Source organism: Asterias rubens (genome assembly GCF_902459465.1).
Source record: "Asterias rubens chromosome 8 unlocalized genomic scaffold, eAstRub1.3 super_scaffold_89, whole genome shotgun sequence".
NCBI lineage: Eukaryota > Metazoa > Echinodermata > Asteroidea > Forcipulatida > Asteriidae > Asterias > Asterias rubens.
The window spans coordinates 712,651-735,125 of NW_022985693.1; the positions used below are offsets into that span (position 1 = coordinate 712,651).

Sequence of the window (22,475 nt, forward strand, 5' to 3'; positions counted from 1 at the left end):
TGTCAACATGCTACTTTTCACCAATAGAGGGCGCTAAATACAGGACCGTTAGTCGGATACTCAACTATCCTCAATTTCGTCTGCATTTTACACATACGCACGTCTAGCAACCAGATTGTGACAAGTGTTCGCGGCGGGTCGTACAAAAACGTCCGTGAAAATAGTTTTCTGACTTAAAAACACTGAAATATCGCCATGGAACACGAAGATATATCCAGTATGATGAGTGAATTAGAGACGGGTGATATTAGCACCTCTCTGGCGACTGATTTGTCAATATCGGCAGAGGACGAGTCTGAAACAGAGAGGAGAAAAGACCGTAGAGGAATTCACAAGCAAAGACAAGTCAAAGTGACCAAACAACTGATTGAGCGAAAACAAATGATGCATGATCTCCAGTTGATGAAGATTGAACTCTCTCAGAAAAACCTCATTATCGACAATTTGAAGACGGAGAATGCTGGCAAAGTGGAGGAGCTGGAGGAACGTCTGGCAGACATATCTCATCAAAAACACATCTTACAGGTAATATTAATCAAATATAACAATTAATAATTAAAATAATAGTCGCGGGTGGCTTTTTTATCATTTTAAATGCTGGGCCCAATTTGTTCATGCTAGCGCTGAATATTAATTAGTACGAAGCACCAAAAAGTGCTAAGCTCGACGGCTTACCACCAGAAACAGGTTGGCAGCCAAAATTACTTTAGTATACGTTGTTGTGACTGGTGCCCCACTCAATTTTTGCTTAGCAACTTAGCAAAGACACTTTTTCGCTAATTAATATAGCTTTATGAAATGGGGCTCCTGTGCTGCACTTTATATTACTTTAGCACATGACACACCAGAACACATTACATTTATTTTAATACTTATAGTATACTTAGACTTTATGAATCATTGTACATCTAGGCTAGTCGTTTAAACTTTGTAATGTTTTAACAGAAAAGTTTCCGTATGGCTCCACCACTTTTTAATTTGATATGAAATAATATAGTATCTAATTTACCTCAATGAGATATCCCTTTTTGTGAAAAGGGTTGAACAAGTGGTGGCGCCATACGGAAAGTTATCCGTTTTAACTACATAATAAATAATTAAACTACTTCTCACATGACCAATTTATGTTGATCCATGTAAAGAATTAAGCCTAGGCTTACTCCTAGAACTATTTCGGTTTCGTCCGGCTATCGTCTCCGCCTCTTACCAACCAAATGGACTGAGAGTATAAATGCAAAAAATAGTTAATGGCCTGATGTTCGATCCTAGCAGAGTCTTTCTCAAAGGCTAAAAAAAAAAAAAGTGAATCTGTGAACTTTTATTTATTTTTCTGTGCCAAAAGTGTATAATGGCTTTAAATATTTATGAGATTATTCATCATTTTGAATTTATTTTTCAGGCAAACCTAGAGGCCCAGCTTAACATTCATAAGCAAGATTCACGTCATCGTCAGCAACATTTACAATCTGAGCTAGAAAACATTGCTAAGCGTCAACAACAACTAGAGAGAACTAATGCTGAACTACAGCAACGAGCAGGTGATGTACGAAGCGTCTTACGTGACTTGGAGTTGACGGAGACTGACTACATGGAATTGAGGGCACGGTCTGAGGAGGAACTTTCATTACGGGATTATGTGGCAGTAAGTTTTTCCCAAGTTTTGAGTGATTTATGTGATTTTAAATTGAAGCAGTATCAAGTTTGTATTAAAGGCACCTTTGGTGATTGTCAAAGACCGGTTTTCTCACATGCATAATATAACAAGCTTTGAAAGTTGGACTCAATGGGAGACTTTCCAACGCTAGGTGGCAGCAGACATACCGGGTAAATTTCCATTGTTTACGTAGTTCTGAACATGCGCATAATTCTGAGAACAATGGATTTACCCGGTAAGTCTACTGCCCTCTATCGTCCCAGAAAGTCTCCCATTGGTCATCACAGTTGCAAGAGAATAATGAAAGAAAAAACACCTAAAAAGGCTTCAGACCTGAAGTCTTTTAATATTTGAGTGAGAAATTACCTTCTCAAAAACTATGTTACTTCAGAGGGAGTCGTTTCTCACAATGTTTTATACTATCATCAGCTCTCCATTGCTCGTTACCAAGTAAGTTTTATGCCGAAAATTATTTTGAGTAATTACCAGCAGTAATGTATCCAGCACCTTAAACTAGATGCTCTAAGTGTTTTAATAATTACAAAAGTAGGTACAAATTTAGTCCTAATTACTTCCTTTAGGAAAGGTTTTTACTGTTTACTGAGTCCTTGTGTTAGAACTAAGTCCTTGTTTATCTTTCTGTTTTGTTGTACTTAAACCTTGATTTGTTTATAATTAATTTGCAAGAATGGACATTGCATGAGAAATTGGTTATGTAAGTTTGTTTAAAGTATCATTTATTGGTTGGCTATAAACCCTTATGAAAAAACAATGCAGTCAAGTCATGATTTGATTTGGTTTGGTCAATAAATATGCAACACCGCTTACAATACAATTAAATATTTTCAGAATCAAGTTTTATACAAAACTTCCACAAATAAAAACTTAAACCATGTTTGAAATAAAAATGAAAGTATCCAACAGAGAAACATATACTTTTTTTTCTGAGAGGAAGTTTATGTTATTACACAAAGCTCCATAAAGATTGACTTCCTGCCGGGGCAAGTCATCTATGTAAGATTTTATATGCACTGTAAATGTAGACTGAGGATTTACAGGGGGGAAAGCTGCCGGTTGTTTCAACTGTGAGTATTTGATTTGTGCCATAAATTCAAGATTTATTAAGAAGCTGTAGGAATGGTGATTTTATGATACCTTTTCTGTCATGTGAATGTTTTGGGTTTGTGTTTTGCTTACACGTAGTATCAATGGGCGTACAAGTTTTGCAATGCTCAGTGAAGTTGTGTTTTTTGTAGTAATGCATGACTGCCCACTCTATATACAATAGGGAAGTACACTGAAATGTCAAGGTTATATTAAGCTTATGGGAATGATAGAAGTAAACAAAACTTGTACAAATAACACATCTAAAGTGAGCTTTTCATAAAATAACATTTGTACTTTTGGTATAATCTGGCTCAGGTAAACTTTCTCAAAGGCTAAACTTGAATGATATAATAGGTTCTTATTGTGTTTAATTTTAATATCTTCAATATTAATTTCACAATAATTAAAATATACTTTTCTAAAGTTGTACATTACCCTGAACAGCAAGATCCAAGTTATCCCTTTATACATAATGCAATTATTTTATTTTGTTGCTTGCCTCTTCGATGTTAACTCTTTCGTTCACAGTTTTTCATTTACATTTACTTTTACATTTCCGTTTCCAGCTGAAATTGTTTGATAAAGTGCGCCCTCTACAGATTGAATTAACTGATCTTAGAGGGTGGAACAGCACCCTGGAGCAACAAGTCAATTCATACAAAGAGGACCTATCACAATTACAACAGGTAAGTTCAACTTTATTCAATCAAGCTCTTCATTGCAATGTGTTTGCTCAATTTTGTTTGTAATCTTCGATTGTTAAGTTAATTTGAAGATAACACTTGTATTTTGTTGTTATGTATTTATTGTAAAGCGCATTGTGAGTTCTCGCAGATCTGAAATGCGCTCTACAAGAATCAGTACTGATAAGAATGTCTTATTACATGTATTATTATTACTTGAGTTTTTGAACATTTGTTTATGGTAATAGACGTTAGCGTTGGAGCACAAGACTAGAAGCGAGTTAGAAGGAAAGTGCCAGAGATTGACCCTTGACCTTGCAGAGACTAAATCCTCCATCCAGCAAAGTGATTACAAGAGAGAGAATTACGACAGAGTCAAAAGGTAAAACACTCAGTCTAAGAGACCATGGACATGCTGTGTAGATAACATATATAAACAGCAAACTCTCTTTTGCAAGTGAATGACATACCTGATCTTGATATAAAAAAATCCTAAACATAACGCAAATAAGGAAACTGTGAAGTATCGCAATGCTAGATAACGCAAGGGTTATTCGTTAACTATTTTTAAGACTGGCCAGTTGGCATTTCAATTTACTGGTCCGTGACTTTTTTTACTGGTCCATACTTTAAATGAACTGGGAAGTTTTTCAAATTTAACTATTCAGTAGAACCACTTGGAGTGGTTTAGGACTGGTCACCATGTGTTTTAACTACCATTTGGCAGTTGGAAGTACATTAAATTGTCCTGAACTGTGCAAGCCAATGTTTGATGGTAGTTTTATTGTTTATCAATGTAGTGAGAGAGATCGCTTAGAGCACGATTACATGGAGCTGAAGAAACAACATACGTACATGGATGTAGCTTATAAAAACTGTCTGAGTGAGAAGGAAGATATCGCTAAACAGGTTTGTCATTATTCATCTTGGTTTTAACAAACCTTCCTTGTCTATTTCTTGGAGTTAGGGGACTTTAGCTTTCAATCTTGAAGTGTTGATATCTGCTTTACATTACTGCAGTGTAGTCGACTTGAGTCGGTGACTTGGGCTCGATTCAGACTCGAGTCGCCAATTTTACTGAATTGCGAACTGACTTGACTTGGAGGAAAATGACTTGAAACTTGACTTGTGCAAAAAAAGACTTGAGAGTTTACAAATGACTTGAATTCATTTGATTTTACAACTATGTTACTATTGTTTAAAATAAATGTGGCAAAATTGAGTCTTCGCAATGATGCTGCCTCATGTTTTCGAGTGTATGCTCGACTTGTGAACATTATGTGACTTGTGACTTGACTTGACTTCAGCAAAAATAACTTGGTTACAACACTGCATTATCGATTATATATATCTTTGTTTTTATGTTTGTTTTTAGCTATCAACAATTAATCAGGAACTGTCCCTTCTAAGACAAGATAAAGATTACCTTCAGAGGCAACTGAATGATGTCACCAGCAAATATGATCATTCTGATAGTCGTCTTAAAGACACATCAACAGATCTAGAGAATGCTAAGAGATCAAGAGAAGAGTTGTATGACAAATATGTAGAGTCAAGGTAAAGAAAAGCTGAATAGTTCCAGGGTCTGCTTTTTCTTATTTTCTTACTTGTCCATTTTTCTTATCCGACTTCTTGATTTACAGTCACTTGATTTGCTTTATTTAACTCCTTGTTCTTAAGCATTTATTGTTTATCTACAGTTGTCATTAATGTCCTAATTTATCCTTTGCCGCCTTCATTTGTACTAATGTTTGTTGTTTGTTTAACCTATTTGCTGATTGTGGATTGGGTTCTTCATACTTCCAACGTACTCCATCCACAATCAGCATATTACAGGGGGCCACACTCGACAAGCTTGCTTCTCATGAAACCCCTCCACTTCCTAACTTCTTGTACATTTATATTCCCAACTCATTGTGTATGTTGTAAACTTTCTTCTTGTGGATTTGGAAATAAAGCTCAGTTAATAACATTATTGTGTCACTACACAAGTCTCGTCCAGTGCTCCACACAGGCTCTCGCACGGCTGCTCATGGCTTCATCCTGGGTACAAGGCTCTGGCAGGAGTAGGCAATCTAGCAGGTGCCCATTGTCTGTTTCTCGCCGCATTCACAAGCTGTTCATCTCTGAAATAGTCTTCATAGTCCGTAATCAGGTCTTAGGCTGTCAAGGCTTTATAGCCCAAAAGGCTAAGTTTCACTGGAGCCAGATGCCGGGGATTCCTTGGGGCTGAGGAAGAGTTTATAAAAGTAAACAAGATGACAGTGTATCAGACTTAACCTCTTTATCTTATGATTGATTTGATTCAGGGATCAATACAAGGCCGAGTATGAAAGCAAACTGCGTCAAGAATTGGAAGCCATTCGACTTCGGACTGACACTGAGGTAGACAAACTGAGGACTACTACAAGGGACATGTTTGAAAGAGAAAACAGGTGGGTTTTATTCAAACTCTGTCTTCTTCAATTTAAACCAATTTCATAGTGCTGCTTAACAGTAGGCAAATGTTTGTGCTTACTGTAGCAGAAAAGTTTGCTAAGGTGTAAGCGTATTCACCAGTTAGCAAGAACATCAGGCTGCCATCTTGGAAGTTCACTATGGATTTGCATTGTGACATTCATTTTTGTGCAGTGAGCACCGTAAAGGTTAGCATGGCTTTTTGTGAGCTTATGGTAATATCAACGCTATGGGATGGAAATCGTAGAGTAAGCACAAAATCAGCTGAGTAAGCATCACTATAAATTAGGGTCCATGTTAGATTCAACACCATACAGTTCAATGTTGCACTATGCCTTGCTTAGGGTTAGTCATTGTATATCAAATATGATTTGTGTCATGAGCAACATACATGTATGCTGAAGGGAGAACTTTTTTGAAACATGATTTTGTCCTTTTGTTTTGTTGCTCAGGAATCTTCGTGAAAATCGTGATACCGCACTATCAGAGAAGGAGAGAGCTGTGGCTGCGGAAAAGGAATGCAGCGCCAAGTATGAACAACTTCTTACTGAGTAAGTAAATTACGATTGAGCTTTATCTGTTGTTGGCTTTTTCTGTATTGCCTTTCCCTTTGTACCGTTCGTAGGTTCATAGAATCACCACCTGTAAGATGACCAGACAAGTAATGGTTCTAATCAAAGACATCATAAAATGATTTGTTTGTGTGCAGCTTGCGGCAACTCCAGATGACATCAGACACTAAGACATCCGAGCTACTTGGAGAGGCTCGGATGCAGAAGTTTGAAGCTGAGAGAGCACACATGCTTCATGAAGAGACACTTCAGAACTTAGAGAAGACACAAGTGGAGTTAGAGAAACACCGCAAGAAAATACAGGTAATTCAAAACTATTGAATACCCTTTATTTCTCATAATAGACTCTTGCATAGGCTGCCATCCCTGAGCTGGAATTAATGGAAACATGCGCATTTCACATGACGATTTGCAGTCAATCCAACATTATGTTCGAGTACATGTAAATTAACTGTAAATAAAACTGTGGACACTACATGCAGACGACTGAAAGTAAGCTTTCCATATCTGTTAGGTTTGAGGTGATGTTTGTCAGCTGCACCCACAACACCTCGGACCAATCAAAACACAGATATGTAAAGCTTTTGTCACTACGCGTTTATCCAATGACGTCGGTGTATCCAATGAGAAACACCGCAAGAAAATACAGGTTATTCAAAACCTTTGTTTATTTCTTGTAATAGACACTTGCATATACATATGTAGGCTGCCATCACTGAAGTGAAAACAATGGAATCAACACCTGAACACAACATGAACATCATTCAGCAAATAATACAGCCTGAACATCTTATATGAACACACCATGAACATCATTCAGCAAATAATACAGCCTGAACATCTTATATGAACACACCATGAACATCATTCAGCAAATAATACAGCCTGAACATCTTATATGAACACACCATGAACATCATTCAGCAAATAATACAGCCTGAACATCTTATATGAACACACCATGAACATCATTCAGCAAATAATACAGCCTGAACATCTTATATGAACACACCATGAACATCATTCAGCAAATAATACAGCCTGAACATCTTACATCACACTGCGAGGCTTATGAATTACGCTGAGTTTGGCCTCTAGCCTAGGTCAATCCCCATCCATAATCACCTTTGTGATTCCCAGTCAAATCCTACATACCAACATTACATGCAAGTACATAATCATTAACTTTACATAATACACATGTGGACAATACATGCAGACGACTGAAAGTTTAAAGCTTTCCATATCTGTTTTGATTGGTCCGAGGTGATGTTTGTCAGCTGCACAAACATTACCTCAGCTTATGTCACTGCATGTTTATCCAATGAAATCATTGTATCCAATGAAATCACTGGTTCTGAAAAGCAAGTAACTGTCTTTATCCTTGCCTATAAAGACAGGGGACCAGTCTCCAATGATAGGTCATTCTATGACCTCAGTGAGGGCAATGTTTGAGCTTCATAGTCAATGGTTTTGTTGGTTATCATTCTGTAGCTATTTCATTTTGTTGTTTATAGTTTCTCTATGTTTGTCTGAATTGAACCGTAGGTTTTAACCAAGGAATATTACAGCATACAGACATCCTCTGATCGCAAAGCTACTGAACTAGAAGCTCAGGTATCTGAGCTGCGAGCTAAGCTAGATATCTATGAGAAGCTAGAGACAGAGTTAGATGATGTTGTTATGCAAGCAGCAGAGAGTAAGTAACACTCCCAATACAGACTAATTTACTCATAGTATGAAAGGTATCCCACAGTGTTTCACACCAAACTAGTTCACAAACCCCTCCGGAAAAAAATCAGGTTAGCACATATCAAATTTGACCCAAGTTTGATCCAAATCCACGTCCCTAGTATGATCCAAGTGTGGTGTTTAGGCTTTAATCACTGAGACACTTAGACATGTTAGATTAGACTGATTCATGATGATACGTTTATTATTGGTCAGACATCTTGGATTGCAACTTATAGACTTAACAACTACAGTCAATAGAGGGCGGTATAACAACTCTACACCAAGTACTGCAATTCTGTTTGTAGTATGCTCTTCTCGGTTTAAGAACATTGCTACTCCATCCAATTGAAGGACGGGATTTTGGGCAGGGTCAAAGTTCTGGAGCACCATTCCTGATTAAACCCGTCCGAGCCTGTCTGTGAAGTTCAAAAACAGACCTAACTTGTTACTACGTCCACTCTGTTTGACACAGTTTAAGATCGTTCGGCTATATTTTTCAGATTGTCTGAGAACGAGTTGGGTGTGATTGGGCTAACTAAACTTTATATCAAAAAAACAAAGACACAATGTATATGCATTAAACAGTTCTGGCTCTGTCACTAATAAGACAAGTTTTCTCTTCTTGATATTGTAGATGTGAATGGTGAGGAGGCAGAGAGGGTGTTATTCTCTTATGGCTATGGTGCTAATGTTCCATCTACAGCTAAACGAAGGCTTCAACACAGGTAATGCTTACATTCGCATTATTATTGTTATTATTAGTATCATATATTTCTGGTTATGAAAACAAGTATGCCTCATTAATGACTGTAATCACTGTGGCTCACAAGCTAGATGAGGAAACCTGTAAACCTGTGCTATGTACACCAGAATCACTGGGGTTAACCCCTACTCTTCTTCCACGATAAATGTTCTTAGTTACATGCATTACTATACCTAGCTCACTGGACCTACGGCTTAATGTCCCAACCGAAGGACAAGCAATTAGTGTGAAGTATCTTGCTCGAGGACACAAGTGCCGCGATTGGAACTCAAACCTCACACTTTGCTGATCAGAAACACCAGGGCCCAGCTTCATCAAGCTGTTAAGCAGAAAATACTGCATGGCAAATTTCTTTGCTAAGCTTAAAAATTGGTTGGCCCTAGTCACAACAATTTAAACTATAAGGATTTTTCGGCTGGTAACTAGTTTCTGCTAAGCAATATTTTTCTGTGCTAAGCAAGTTTTTGTGCTAATGAGCTTGATTCTGGTACTCTTTACCAATCGACCAAGACATGTAATCTTTATGAAGGTGCAGCAGATGTGAAGCATGTCATATTGGATGTCAGTGTTACAATACATTTTAAACAGAATGCGTTTTTGGGGTAAATTCGGTAATAGTTGTCAAACATCTGAATTGTTTCAATTTGTTCAGTGTTCATTTAGCAAGACGTGTACTCCAGCTTGAAAGAATCAACACATCATTGAAGAAGGAGTTAGATAGTAACAAGACACAAATGCATCAACTTGGAGAAGAGGTACAGATCAAGATATTCATTTCAAATCCTGTTCTATCATCCCCATTCTGAAACAACTTCACTAGCATATCTCAATGAATCATCTTTAAGCTGATTCTCATTAACCACAAAGCACTTAACGGCAAAGCTCCCCACTGTATTTCTGAACTACTTCAAGTTTACACTCCGTCAAGGAATCTTTGATGAAGTTCCACTTAGTCTTAGATCTTGTCTTCGTACCACAACATTCAAATCTCTTCTCAAAACATGTCTTATATCACAGGTTTTCAACGGCAAATTTTGCTGTGTCAATTTGTTTTGTTATTGGTTTTACTGCGCCTTGAATACCCAGTAGGGTGGATATGTGCGCATCACAAGTCTTTATTATTATTTATTGTTAATATTGTACCACTTTGATATGGAAAGTGCCAATGTTGAATTGAATATTGGACTTTGTTTGTTTTCCAGCTGTCCGGCGCCACATCACTGCTAGATCAAGCCCAGCAGCCATATAACTATCTAATAGAGAGTATTCGCAGTAGAGATAAACAGATACAGAAACATAAGAGTCATATTGCAACTGTAGAAGAAGATATTAGGTAAGAAACAACTTAGACTTGTCATTAAAGGCACTGGACACCTTTGGTACTTATCAAAGACCAGTCGTCTCACTTCCAACATATGCATAAAATAACAAACCTGTGAAAATTTGTGCTCAATGGGTCATCAAAGTTGCAATAGAATAGTGAAAGAAGAAACACCTTTGTCGCACAAATTTGTGTGCTTTCAGATGCATTGTAAAAGCCTTCAGGCCTAAAGTCTTTTATTATTTGAGTGAAATATTACCTCTTTCTCAAAAACTACGTTACCTCAGAAAGAGCCGTTTCTCATGTGCCTTTTTAGAGGTTTAATCAATTTAATTTTGTTTTTTCCTTGTTGAATTTGTGTTCAATTCCACACTGTATATTTCCAGTATATGTATATCATTCTGGTTTTATTGATTTCTTGTTGCAGACGATTGAAGGAAGAAAGGAATGAGTTACATCAATCCAGGAATCAGATGTCAGCTGATCTAGAGAGACTTCTAAACCAGAGAGAGGTAAATCTATATTCTCATTTCATCTGCCGTTACAACTATCACTGTTAATGCAAAAAGGCACTGTCAAAAGGCCTGATTTTGTGCTTGAAACTGCAAATCGGCAGTACTAAAGCCACTGATTGCAATTTGAGATGACTTGCTTATTTATGCCCATCTGAAACGCATGTCACCATGATCAATTTGCGGCTCTTCAAATTATCTGTTCTACATCTACTCGCTTCTGTCACAATGTACAATGTGCTCTGTGGCTCTTATTGAAAATGGAAATATGGAGATATAGATGGATTGCACATGACGTCACTGACCACCATCTGTGATGAACCGTGCTCGCGTGAAAGGCTATCATTAGCTGAGAGTTGTGTGCAGCACATACACACGTGCACTTTTCCATTGTTTTTGTTTAAATATGGCGGTCGATGACGCTATATGTAATCCATCTATACACACCTTTGAGCCTTTTTGTGAAAACAGTGACAATATAACTCAGTATCCTATAACTCATGTCTTATGTTCAGGAAATGGCAGTTATGAAACAAGTTGTGTTGAATATCAGCCAGCGCCAGCATCCTGGTGTCTCTAGTTCACATCCTGGTGCAGTACATATTGAGAAACTACCTAGTCCTACAAGGAGGGCGTATGCATCTACTAGCAAACAAGCAACAAGACACAGCAAGGCAGACATTGGAGATATCAGTAAACCAGCTCCAACAATCTTTGTAAGTACACTTCAGATTCCAAATTCATAAAGCCTGTAAGCAAAAATGTTGCTTAGCACATAAAAGTATTGCTTAAACAGAACCAGGTTACCGTCCAAAACTACACTTAGATTTTAATTGTGTGACTGGTGCACGCAAAGTTTTCACTTAGCAACAAAGTTTGTCAAGCAACATTTTCTGCTTAACAGCTTTATGAAATGTGGCCCAGGTATTGACCTCTTATGCACAATGCGCAGCACAGTTACACGTCACCATTCAAGTCAAAATGTACACAGAGGCAGGTCTGGATTTTCATCTTTGAAGATGTTGAAAGGGCCAGGCCATTTTCATTATGCAAAGGGCACTTCCATCGGAAAATCTTAAACTTGGTCTTGAAGGGCACCAAGGCCAAGACAAGGGGCAACGAAGCCATTACCTTCGTGGCATGCGTGTATGTCCAGGCCTGCAAGGGAATTGACTCCCAAAAATGGTGGACAGGGTATATGCGCATTGTGTGGAGGTATGCTTAACATCATTCAAGGGATTAACAAGAGAAATTTAGCATTACTTCATTTAGTTTTACTAGAAAGATTACTGTACCACTCTAATACTCTTTAAAAAACAAATAGATTTTAGTGTGGTTCTCTTTTTAGGAAAGATCGGTCAACATTTTATCTGTCTCCAGTTCCTATACCAGATTGGATATACTGATCGCTATTTTAATAGAAAGATTAACTATTTTGATTTTCCTTTTTTGCTTTTGTTTTTTCTGTTAACAGACATCTACAGATCCTCCACGGTGGTATAATAAGCTGAAGGAAGAGAATGCAGCTCAGCAAAGTCGTTACTCTACTGTCTATGCAACAGGGACATGATAGAACCTTCGAGAGATGCCTGGCGCAACTGAACGAAACAACATCAACATGCTTCCAAGCAACAGTAATTAGGTTTACTTTTGTTGTTCCTGACCTACATAAGTTGTTCTTTGTTGTTTCATCCAGTTGTTGTCCCAAGTTGTTTATTCCCCTGCATGCTCCTCTTCTATTCAGTCATTGTTTTTGCTCATCTAGTTGCCCTCCTCATCATGTTCTGCTTTTGTATAATTATTGTGTGCTGTTTCTTGAATAATTATTGTGTTCTTTACTATTTTGATTGGTCTGTTGTGTTATCGTTTCACTTTTACTGTGCCTTTTGATGTACTTGATAAAACCTCTGAGAACTGTCACAACAGAGCAATACTTTCTGATGCGATACCAAAGACCTCCCGAATACACCCCATTACTAAATCATTGTTTCTCATTGTTTCCCATTGTTGTCATTACATTTCCAGAACTTATTACTTTCATCAGGGGCTATATTAAACTTAGCCCCCCCCCCACCCTCCCAAGGGTTTGAATGCATGTGCAATCAATATTAGCTTTGATTCAAGTTCTAGGTCTGAAAGAATATTTTCTTGTTTTTTGTCTGTTGTTTTATATTTATTTTGAATTGAACAAAGAAAAATTGACTAGAACAATATTTTGAACCAGCAACACCGGTTTAAGGGCACTGGACACCTTTGGTAATTGTCAAAGACCAGTCTTCTCACTTACGCTATCTTAACATAATGCATAAAATAACAAACCTGTGAAAATTTTAACTCAATTGGTCGTCAAAGTTGCGAGAGAATAATCAAAGAAGAAACACCCTTGTTGCACAAGTTGTGTGCTTTCAGATGCTTGAATACCTCAGCTGAGGTCTCAAATTCAATTCAAATATTTTAGTGAGAAATTTCTTCTTTCTCAAAAACGACGTTACTTCAGAGGGAGTCGTTTCTCACAATGATTTATACTATCAAAAGCTCTCCATTGCTCGTTACCAAGTAAGTTTTTATGCTACGGTTATTTTGAGTAATTACCAACAGTGTCCGGTGCCTTTAACGTGCCAGCGCTCTACCAACTGAGCTATATCTAGCCCCTTGTTGGCGATCTCCCTAATTTGTCAATGTCTTTGCTCAAACATATTGCGCAAACCATAGGGTGTTGGTTCAGGTCAATTTTCCTTTTTTCAACCCCCAAATCATTAGAGCAAAAAAATACCCAGTCAGCTTCCGAATTCCCTGGTGGTTTATAAAAAGTTGTTTGTCTGTTTATGATTTTTGAAACAAAGCCTTGTGTAAATAATGCTCCAAACAAAGCATAGAAAATGCTTCCTGAAATTGACTACAATTTATAAAATTAATTATAAATTTAATGATATTAAAAAATATGAAATATACTTTCAAAAAATGGTTGTACTTGTAGCACCTTTTTAATGAGAATTGCAAAGTATTTGTACTTGTTGTGTTATGTTGTTTCCATCTCGGGGCATTCATAAATATAAATGCTCTTTGTTAATCAGATTTATATCTCCATTTAAATGTGTTTTCGGCAAGGGTTTTGGGAGCTAGTCGGCATCAGTGTCACAACACTCGCCCAACAACCCAATTGGCTGCCAAATCACTAAATCTGTTGTTTTGTTTACCATTTATAAATGAAGAAGGGGTACCAATTGGGAAGAAAACAAGAATGAGGGAGAACAAGAAAACAGCCTTTTGAAAATCCCACTAGCAAACTTTTTAAGTCCATGAACTGAATGGTCGCTGAGGGCGCTATTCGTGTTTCTTGTTTCTGTACGTGTGTGTTGACGGTTTAATTAAAAGGATGGTAATAACCGTCAGTACTGTGCATTGACGGTATAAGTAGTAGGTCCTACGGAGGTAGGGTCGTACTATTGACCGTCAATACACGTGTTGACGGTTATTGATGATAAGGGGTGCGTATTCGCGGTCGGAACCAATAACTGTTTCGTTTGAAAACTTGTCACTTTTGCACTTTTGACTTTGGTGTTCGGTTGTTGTCCGTGAAATTTTGTACAATGTGTTCGTGTTGACGTGGCGAATGGTTTGACAGCTATTTTTGCAGAAACAAGCCAACGAAAATAACAACTATTCCAAAGATTATTGACGGTTGAAGGTAAGTCTCAAGAAATAAAACCTGCATGTGCTCGTAATGGTTATTTATAATTTGAAAATGAAAGTGTAAAATAAAAGAACATTTGTTGTTGTTGTAGCCTATTTCACTTGGCCTGCCCTCTCCCTGACTAATGATACTTTAACTTTATTTAGTGAATTGAACTTTCTTTGAACAGTTGATGAAGGGAGGTTCGTGAAATGTGTGAAGATGTTGTTTGGTTGAGTTCAACAACATTCATGACATGACATTGCTTTCTAACTAAAACTTGAAAGTAACAAAACAAAATGACTGTTTAGTTGCTGCGTGAAGTAAAGCAAACAACTTGAATTTGTGTTGTTTTGGATAACTTTCTGTATGGCGCCACCACTTTATCACTCGTTTTTACAAAAAGGGATATCTCATTGAGGTAAATTAGATACTATATTATTTCATATCGAATAAAAAAGTGGTGGCGTCATACAGAAACTTTTCCGTTGTTTTTTTCCCAATCTCTTAGTCTTACAAAAAAAGTTGTCAGCTACTCAACTACTACTCCTGTACGTAGGGAGGCCGGCACTTTTCATGTTTGTTTTTAAAGGAACCCCACAAGTTTAGTACCATTAAAAAGAGAATTTAAAGAGAAATGCAATGGTGTAAAAATCAGCTTCATAGCTGAAAGTATAGAGAATTTATGGTAATTTAAAGTTCAAAAATAGGCGTTTTCTGTCTGTAAGATTTTACTGACGCAAATCCAAAATCACAAAATTGTATGTTGGGTGGCCATAACAAAAATAACTTCAAATTCATCATACATGAACTAAATTACCTTAAAAAATAATTTGGAGGTCTCCTTTTCTGTAATCTTCCATTAATTGGTATGTGTACAGCTGCTCATCTTCGTCATATTTGATGTTGAACCAAGATGGATATCCAGGGACCTATTAACAAAATTGTTATTTTAACAATTTTGTTAAACAAGAATGTGTGCTTACATTGTACCAGCCTTTATTTTCGTCAATATATGCTAGCCACATGGAGTCTTGCTCCTCATCTGATATATCTGACTCCGACATATCTGTATATCTGCATATTAATTGTACAAAAAAGGTAATTATTAATTGTACTTGATTTGTCAGGGCCCTTGAAAAAGTTCATCATAAACCATAGATGGGAAGCAAATTCATCCTCTTCTAGTCTAGAGAAAATAAATAAAACAAATTATAAGAAAAATTTAAGTTTGTTTTATTTATTATTGAATTAAATTTAAATGTTTATCATCAACAATGTCATTAAATGGTAAATAAATTGAGGTATAAACAATGTAAACAAAAAGTATAGGCCTTACAACACATGCACTGTGTTGACTGTTGTCAACAAAGCCTGAATAAAATTCCACTCACAACTGCAACGATGTTTTTTGCGTTTGCCATTAAGACCGAGTTTTAGTCGGTCGCACAGTGGTCGGGCGTCGGAAATCTGGACGCGCGATCATAAAAAGACACGGTTTTTAGGCCTCAGTCTTAGGATTGCGCGCAAGATTTCCGTCGCGCGACCATCGCGCGACCGACTATAAACCGGCCTTTTTAGACCTCCCCATTAAAATCGCCCATGCGACCATTTTGCGCCTTCGTTAAAAAAAATAAAAAAATGTATTCTTTATTGGTGAATGTATAAGTGTTCAGAAAAACATGGTTTCATATAAGTTTCATCGACTCCTGATGTGTGTATTTTGGAGTTTTTTAAGTAAAAAAATGGTAGAACACTGTACCTTTTTTGGCCTCTTGCAAACAGTCTTGTTAAGGAGTCACCACATTCGCGAAAGTTGGCATGTCACACATCAAACGAAAGAGCTTGCTTTCATCTACAAAATGATGACATCATCTATGCAAACCCCCCTAAATCTCGCGAGATCTAGCCTAAAACGCGAGTTGGCATTAGGACCAGAAATCAAGGTGGCCGCGCCCAAGAGTTGACGCGTCGTAAGTCAGCGCTGATTAAGCGGGATTTTCTTGAAATAATCCATCTCATAAATCATACCCATTGGGACAAAAAATAACACAAATGAAAAGATAAATCTTTCATCTACTGAAATATTGTTTAAATTCCTACTTTTGATGAATGAAAAGGTCAACCAACGCTGATTATAAATTTTGTTTTTTACACGCCTACAGATATAAATCTGAAAACAGTCGTTTCACTGGCCTCCCTACTACTAGAACTATTTCGGTTTCGTCCGGCTATCGTCTCCCGTATTGGGAAATGACAGCGAAACAAAATCCAAATAGTTCTAGGGGTACTCAACTAAACATGCTAAGTAAAGTAGGCCTAACGTCAATAGAAAATTCATACTTTTGAATGGACTTTTTTTTTATAAGGAAAGTGACGTCGGCTGCCTTTTTACCAAGTTCAGGATTGGTTGATTCTATTCTGAATTAGTATTGTGCCCTCATTTGCAAAACCCATTCATAGGCCTACCCCTATTAAAAAAACTATCTCTGAAAGCAAGGACACAAACAAAACTTAACAAGAGTAATTGCCAATATTGGCATGGATGTGGACTTTCTCAATTGAATGTCATGTTGGTGTAACTGTGTAAGTATCTTTAACAGGAGCAGTGCAAAATCCCAGCGACCTTATTCTCAAAATCTTTTGTGTGCATGTGTGTATTCATTTTTATAACATCCCTTACCAATATTCTGCCTTTTCATTGGTTTAGAGCGCGTCACATGGTATGTCTTAGTTTTGCTAGATGACGGCCGTGTGATAGTGCATCGGTTTGCTGTGCGCTAGTCTGAAAGACTAGCACACGGTGTGCAGTACCCAGACGTCCGTTGCGTGTACGAGTATTATAAATTAATAGTCTGTAGTCGTTTCGGATTACATGACACTACATGCAGCCATGTCTACCTCCATGATGCAGCACAGTAAAAGTTTTCGCAATTTGTATTCGCGTTGTTCGTGGATTGAAGCATTCAGGTCTGTAACTTAATAGTACAGTATTTAGAAATGTTTGGGGTGTAATAAAACAAATATTGACGGCTTTCACTCGTGCAATGGTTAAAACTATGACTCCCTCGGTGCTCCCTGGACCGTTCTATTTTCCCGAGACTTCGCCTCGGGCGAAGCCTCGGGAAAATAGAACGCTCCGGGGATCACCTCGGGAGTCATAGTTTTAACCATAGCACTCGAAACAGTCAATATTTGTATAATAGCTCGTAGTTTCACCCTTACTGCACCACCAAAATACAAACTCGGGGTGTGCAGAATCTTGAGCAAGGTATTGGAACATGTCCGCTTTTTCCCTTGCTACTCGAGTATCAAAAACCTTTCGCCTTTGTCAATGAGGTCAAGAATTTAAGAAACTTTGTTTTGTAGTCGGAGATCTCGGAAGTGAATATCAAAGATGGGTGTAGATTGTTTCATCTTTAATCCTATGCTAGATTTAGGAGAACCATGATGATAGGAAGTTTGACTATGTAGTATAGGCCTACGTTTTGACAAAATATAACAGCTGTTGGGCCTCAATAATGAGTCATTTCTGTGCTTGGATGGAATTTTCTTATTTCCTTTTTCCATGCAGGTTTGAAGTGTATTTCACTTGAACAACTTTAATTTTTAGATTTATTGCAGAAGTTGCCAAATTTGCAGTATGGCTATATTTGGTGGGGTGGAAGGGGGGGAAGGTGTCTGATCTAGCGATAATGCTTATTTTAGCTTTCTAGACATTTAAATCAAGAGGAAGGGCATAACATACTCAATACACTTCCATATTCATATTCTCCATGGTCATTGGGCCGTATAATCACGTTTAAAAAAAGTTTCAAACGAAAATTAGATGCAGCTGCGACCCAGCTTTACTTAGCACCCCCACCAATGGAGGTACAAATGAAGCCCAAATACGAGCCAGCTAAGTACACAGGTACAGGTAAATTCTAACAGGATTATGAAAATAAACCTATGTTATATTTAATGAGTACTGCTTATAAATCTTTTTTTTTCATCTGTTCGAATAATGAAATATCGCAGCTACTTATTAGCTTTGAGCTTGCGATCAAAGAAATATATTTTGCATGTGTTTAGGCCTCCCTTTTTCCCCCTCTCAAATGTTGTACAGACGAACAAATTCTCTACAGGAATTAAATAGTGCACATTCTTTTTATGTACATGTATTATTGTAGTTTTCTATGGAAAATCTCCGTTAGAGTTGGCCTAGTAGTATTTGTTTAAAGCAGCCCTCTGCAAAAAATACAGCCCTCTTAATAAAGCCAATTTTTTTAAAAGTCATCATAATGCATTTTCAATAAAATTTTGTAAAATTGTCTACAGAAACAAATCAATATTACATGTACAGCACCAATACCGAAATAACTTTTTTTTTTAAATTAACAGATTTGTGGTAAAATGAAGACTAGCATTGGAATCCCTGGTGCAGGTAAAAAAAAACTGTTAACAAAGAAGTTTTTCTCATATGCAGGGGTGACTGTTAAGCTCCAATGATTTCCATCGAGCAAGGTACACATTATGCAAAGCAACATAACATTACACTAACAGTCATAACCAAAACATCTATGTCAGTACCATAGACATCACCATAAAAATTGCTTCATAAAAAAGTGCTATGTTAATTGAGAGTATTAATTTAGGATTGCACAAATGAGAGATAAGCCCGACAGCCGCAATCTTAAAGGCAGTGGACACTATTGGTAATTACTCAAACAAGTTATTGGCATAAAACCTTTCTTGGTGACGAGTAATGGGGAGAGGTTGATGGTATAAAACATTGTGAGAAACGGCTCCCTCTGAAGTGCCATAGTTTTCGAGAAAGAAGCAATTTTCCACGAATTTGATTTCGAGACCTCAGATTTAGAACTTGAGGTCTCGAAATCAACCATCTAAACGCACACAAAATTTCGTGTTACAAGGGTTATTTTTCTTTCATTATTATCTCGCAACTTCGATGACCGATTGAGCTCATGCATATGTTGAGATACACCAACTGTGAAGGCTAGTCTTTGACAATAACCAATAGTGTCTACTGCCTTTAACTGGCAACGCCTATGAGACATTTAACATTATTTTTATATTTTCCTTGCTCTAAGTAACATTTATTTACAATTTGTTTTATGTTAATTAATTCCTTGAAATGGCTATTTTGTTATCTTGTGTAAATGCTTGATGACTGAATAAAAAAAATAAATAAATAAATACCCTAAAACAAAACAATAACTAGTACATCATTCTTAAAAGAGACACGACAGTCATTAAAAAACCATGTAACTTTGACTGTCTGTGAGACTATCGTATGTAAAATGTAAAATCTCTTTAAAACATTTACACCTCCAACCATGTCCACTTGCAATCCATGTTTAAATTCAGGGGTACATCATGCACCCTCTGTCCCCCCCCCCCCCCCACCAATTTAATACAGCCTAGGCCTATCCTTGATTCAACTATTGTCACGCATCCATCCATGGCATATCATGCATACATGGTTCAACCCTTACAATCCAACTCCGTGGGGGGAAATGGACACTTTGTTTTCCCAAAATTTGACATAAAATGTAAATTACTCGATATTAAACAATCCCGCCCCCCCCATTTTCGTGCTAAAAAAATGGTTTTAGATTGGCTTAATTCATGCAAATAAATAACATGGTTAATCAAGTTCTGGGTGTTACTTTAATAATAAAAATAAGATTGGCTCAGTGATTTCTGTCTCTGCATTTCATCAGTGTGGACCTCGGTTCGATACCCACGACTGAAGCCTTCCATGTTGACTGGGCTTATCAGTCCCTACTGCTTGGGTAATCCCTATAAGGGTTTTACCTCCCACGTCTGAAACTGAAATCTTTTCATTGTCTTCTCTACAAAAAAGTTGGTGTGATTTTTCCATTGGGATGCTTTGGAGACTATAAAATTCACATCCAGAACCTGTACTTGACAACCCACACAAAGCATGCTGAAAACACCGTAAAGAAACAAACAGTGTCAGAACATAGTCAGAACACTGCCTATGTCACTTATGCATGATAACATATACATGTATGCATCAAATAGGGAGCAAGTCTCCAGTCTCTCTAATGAGCAAATTTGTTTTCCCCCTTTTTTTTCTGGGGGTGACATCATAACGTGTATTGCTACTTTTGGAAAGGCTGTCTGCATGCGCAAATGTTCAGTGTTTCGCTCAAATCAAAACACATTTTCAGTACCTCTTGATCTAGCTAGCGATCATCTCCGAATCTGGCCATATACATGTATTTGTAGCTAATTTGTAGCTAATTTGTCAATTTCTGCAAATCTAGCTTAAGTCATAACTGATTGATTGTATTTTCCTTTCCACTTGTTCCAGAAACCAAGGTATTGGCAAGATGGCAGAACTTGACAGCGATGATGCCTTTCACAGTGCAGATGAAGAAAGTAAAACAGTAGACAGTGCCCCACCTTCAAGTGACCAAGAAGGAAAATCTACATCACAATCAAATCCATCTACTGCAAGTGCTTCAAATACTGCAGCTTCCAAGAAGGAACCTCCAAACACTGGAAAGTGCAAGAATTCAAAAGGAAAGAAGGGGAAGAAAAAACAAACATCTGTACAAGAAGATAAAGAGGCTAAAAGTGAAGTTTCTAAACCAGTTAGTCCAGCTGTCTCTGTTGAGACTTCACCGGAGAAACCTACATTGCCAAAACAGGAGGAAACTCAGACAGAAACAGACAAGGAACAATCAAAACCCTCTGAAGAAACAATGAGTGAGGAAACAAAAACAGAAACAGTGGAGAGTGAATCTCGAACCATTGATGACAGCAAACCCCCAGCTGTCAAAGAAACCCTAACAGAAAGTTCTGAACAACACAAAGTACAATCTGCCAATTTGGAAGAGCAACCTGATGAAGATCAGTCAAGAGAGGATATTCAATCACAGCAAGATGCTAAACATGAAGATGCTAAAGATACTCAAATGAAAACAGATACTGAAGATTTGCACGAAGAGAATGATGGTTCTCAGGAAAATGAAAAGAAATTATTAGAGTCAGGAGATCAGATTGAAAGAAATGTTGAGGATGTTCCTTTATCATTTGATGGAATGGTAAAATCTGATGAAACAGCAGCAGGAAGTTCTTCTGAAGAGGCTGAGGTATCTATGGCAGGAGCTTTAAGTAGGCTGACTGGAGAGAAACCAGATGAGAAGAAATCTAGTGGAGGTTGGGGATGGGGAGGATGGGGCTCATCTCTTGTCTCGTCAGTCTCTAAAGTTGGTATGTGTCACACACATATATTATTATAATGACCAAATGTTAACTTGTGCAAATTTTATTTGTTTTATCTCTATATAGAAAGGTTTACTGTAACACCATGTAATGACTATCTCTAATGAGTTGAGGTGGTTCTGAAAAGAACCGTATGTTTCAACTCGACGTTTCGCTCAGTATGCTCTGATCGTCTTCTGGAGAAAGCTTTATTATCTCGTTCACGCGCTGACCAGTTGTTAGCGATCAGTTTAAATCCCTTTAAAAAAAATAATTGTGTAAAAAAAAAAATCAAGATCGCGCAACCACACAGTTTAAGAACAGGAAAACAGACTATTGAGGGTGCTATTGTGATCTCAAAAACAATTAATGTGGCCATGTTGTCAATTTATTGCTAAAATAAATGGTGCATGAAAGGGTTAATATTGCAAAAAACATGGTAAGATTTTGTATTTTTTTTCTTCATCAAATGTTACTTTTTGTAAACGAGCTTGATGTTTATTTGGAGAAAGATTAGAAGGAGGTGGAGGGGTTTTCATCTAAAAGGGATCAGTATGCAAAAGTCGTGTTTGGTCTAAGCTGAATAACTGTTGAATTACATTTGTTTATCTCCTTTGCTGATCGCCTTTTTATGTAAATACTTGCACTTGGATCGCACTGCATCGCTGGATATCCAGGACAGCAAGTTTTGCTTTCAAGAAAAGACACTTTAAGTTGCTGTAGCTCTTAACTGGAAAATGTAGTGATTTTGAACTCTTTT

At 37.3% G+C, this 22,475-nt stretch overlaps 2 protein-coding genes across 4 annotated transcripts in view; both read left to right on the forward strand.

Annotated features, from left to right (window-relative positions):
* The first annotated feature begins 127 nt into the window (after positions 1-127).
* On the forward strand, positions 128-13,110 carry LOC117305579 (progesterone-induced-blocking factor 1-like). Its single transcript, XM_033790460.1, has 16 exons — positions 128-525; positions 1,400-1,642; positions 3,328-3,447; positions 3,693-3,826; positions 4,245-4,353; positions 4,820-5,001; positions 5,754-5,879; positions 6,354-6,452; positions 6,611-6,776; positions 8,022-8,172; positions 8,842-8,932; positions 9,623-9,725; positions 10,173-10,303; positions 10,719-10,803; positions 11,319-11,519; positions 12,278-13,110. Exons 1-16 carry the CDS (start codon positions 196-198, stop codon positions 12,371-12,373), a joined length of 2,367 nt encoding a protein of 788 aa, XP_033646351.1. The 5' UTR covers positions 128-195; the 3' UTR covers positions 12,374-13,110.
* A 1,167-nt stretch (positions 13,111-14,277) lies between these two features.
* Positions 14,278-22,475, forward strand: part of LOC117305562 (protein FAM114A2-like) — a 29,346-nt gene continuing 21,148 nt past the window's right edge. For 2 of the 3 annotated variants that reach the window (XM_033790446.1, XM_033790444.1), the window contains exons 1-2: positions 14,278-14,491; positions 20,820-21,724. In XM_033790446.1, coding sequence (XP_033646337.1) covers positions 20,839-21,724 — 886 coding nt within the window. In that variant the 5' untranslated portion in view covers positions 14,278-14,491; positions 20,820-20,838. Of the gene's footprint in view, positions 14,492-18,859; positions 18,983-20,819; positions 21,725-22,475 lie in introns of all 3 variants that reach the window. The other variant, XM_033790445.1, reaches the window with a different exon arrangement.

What these genes read in the sequence shown, in the direction of transcription:
- LOC117305579 (XM_033790460.1), top strand. Translation starts at nt 196, where the DNA reads ATGGAACACGAAGATATATCCAGTATGATGAGTGAATTAGAGACGGGT. An exon ending in ACCTATCACAATTACAACAG is followed by an intron (nt 3,448 to 3,692) that starts GTAAGTTCAACT and finishes TTATGGTAATAG; the next exon opens with ACGTTAGCGTTGGAGCACAA. An exon ending in AATTACGACAGAGTCAAAAG is followed by an intron (nt 3,827 to 4,244) that starts GTAAAACACTCA and finishes TTATCAATGTAG; the next exon opens with TGAGAGAGATCGCTTAGAGC.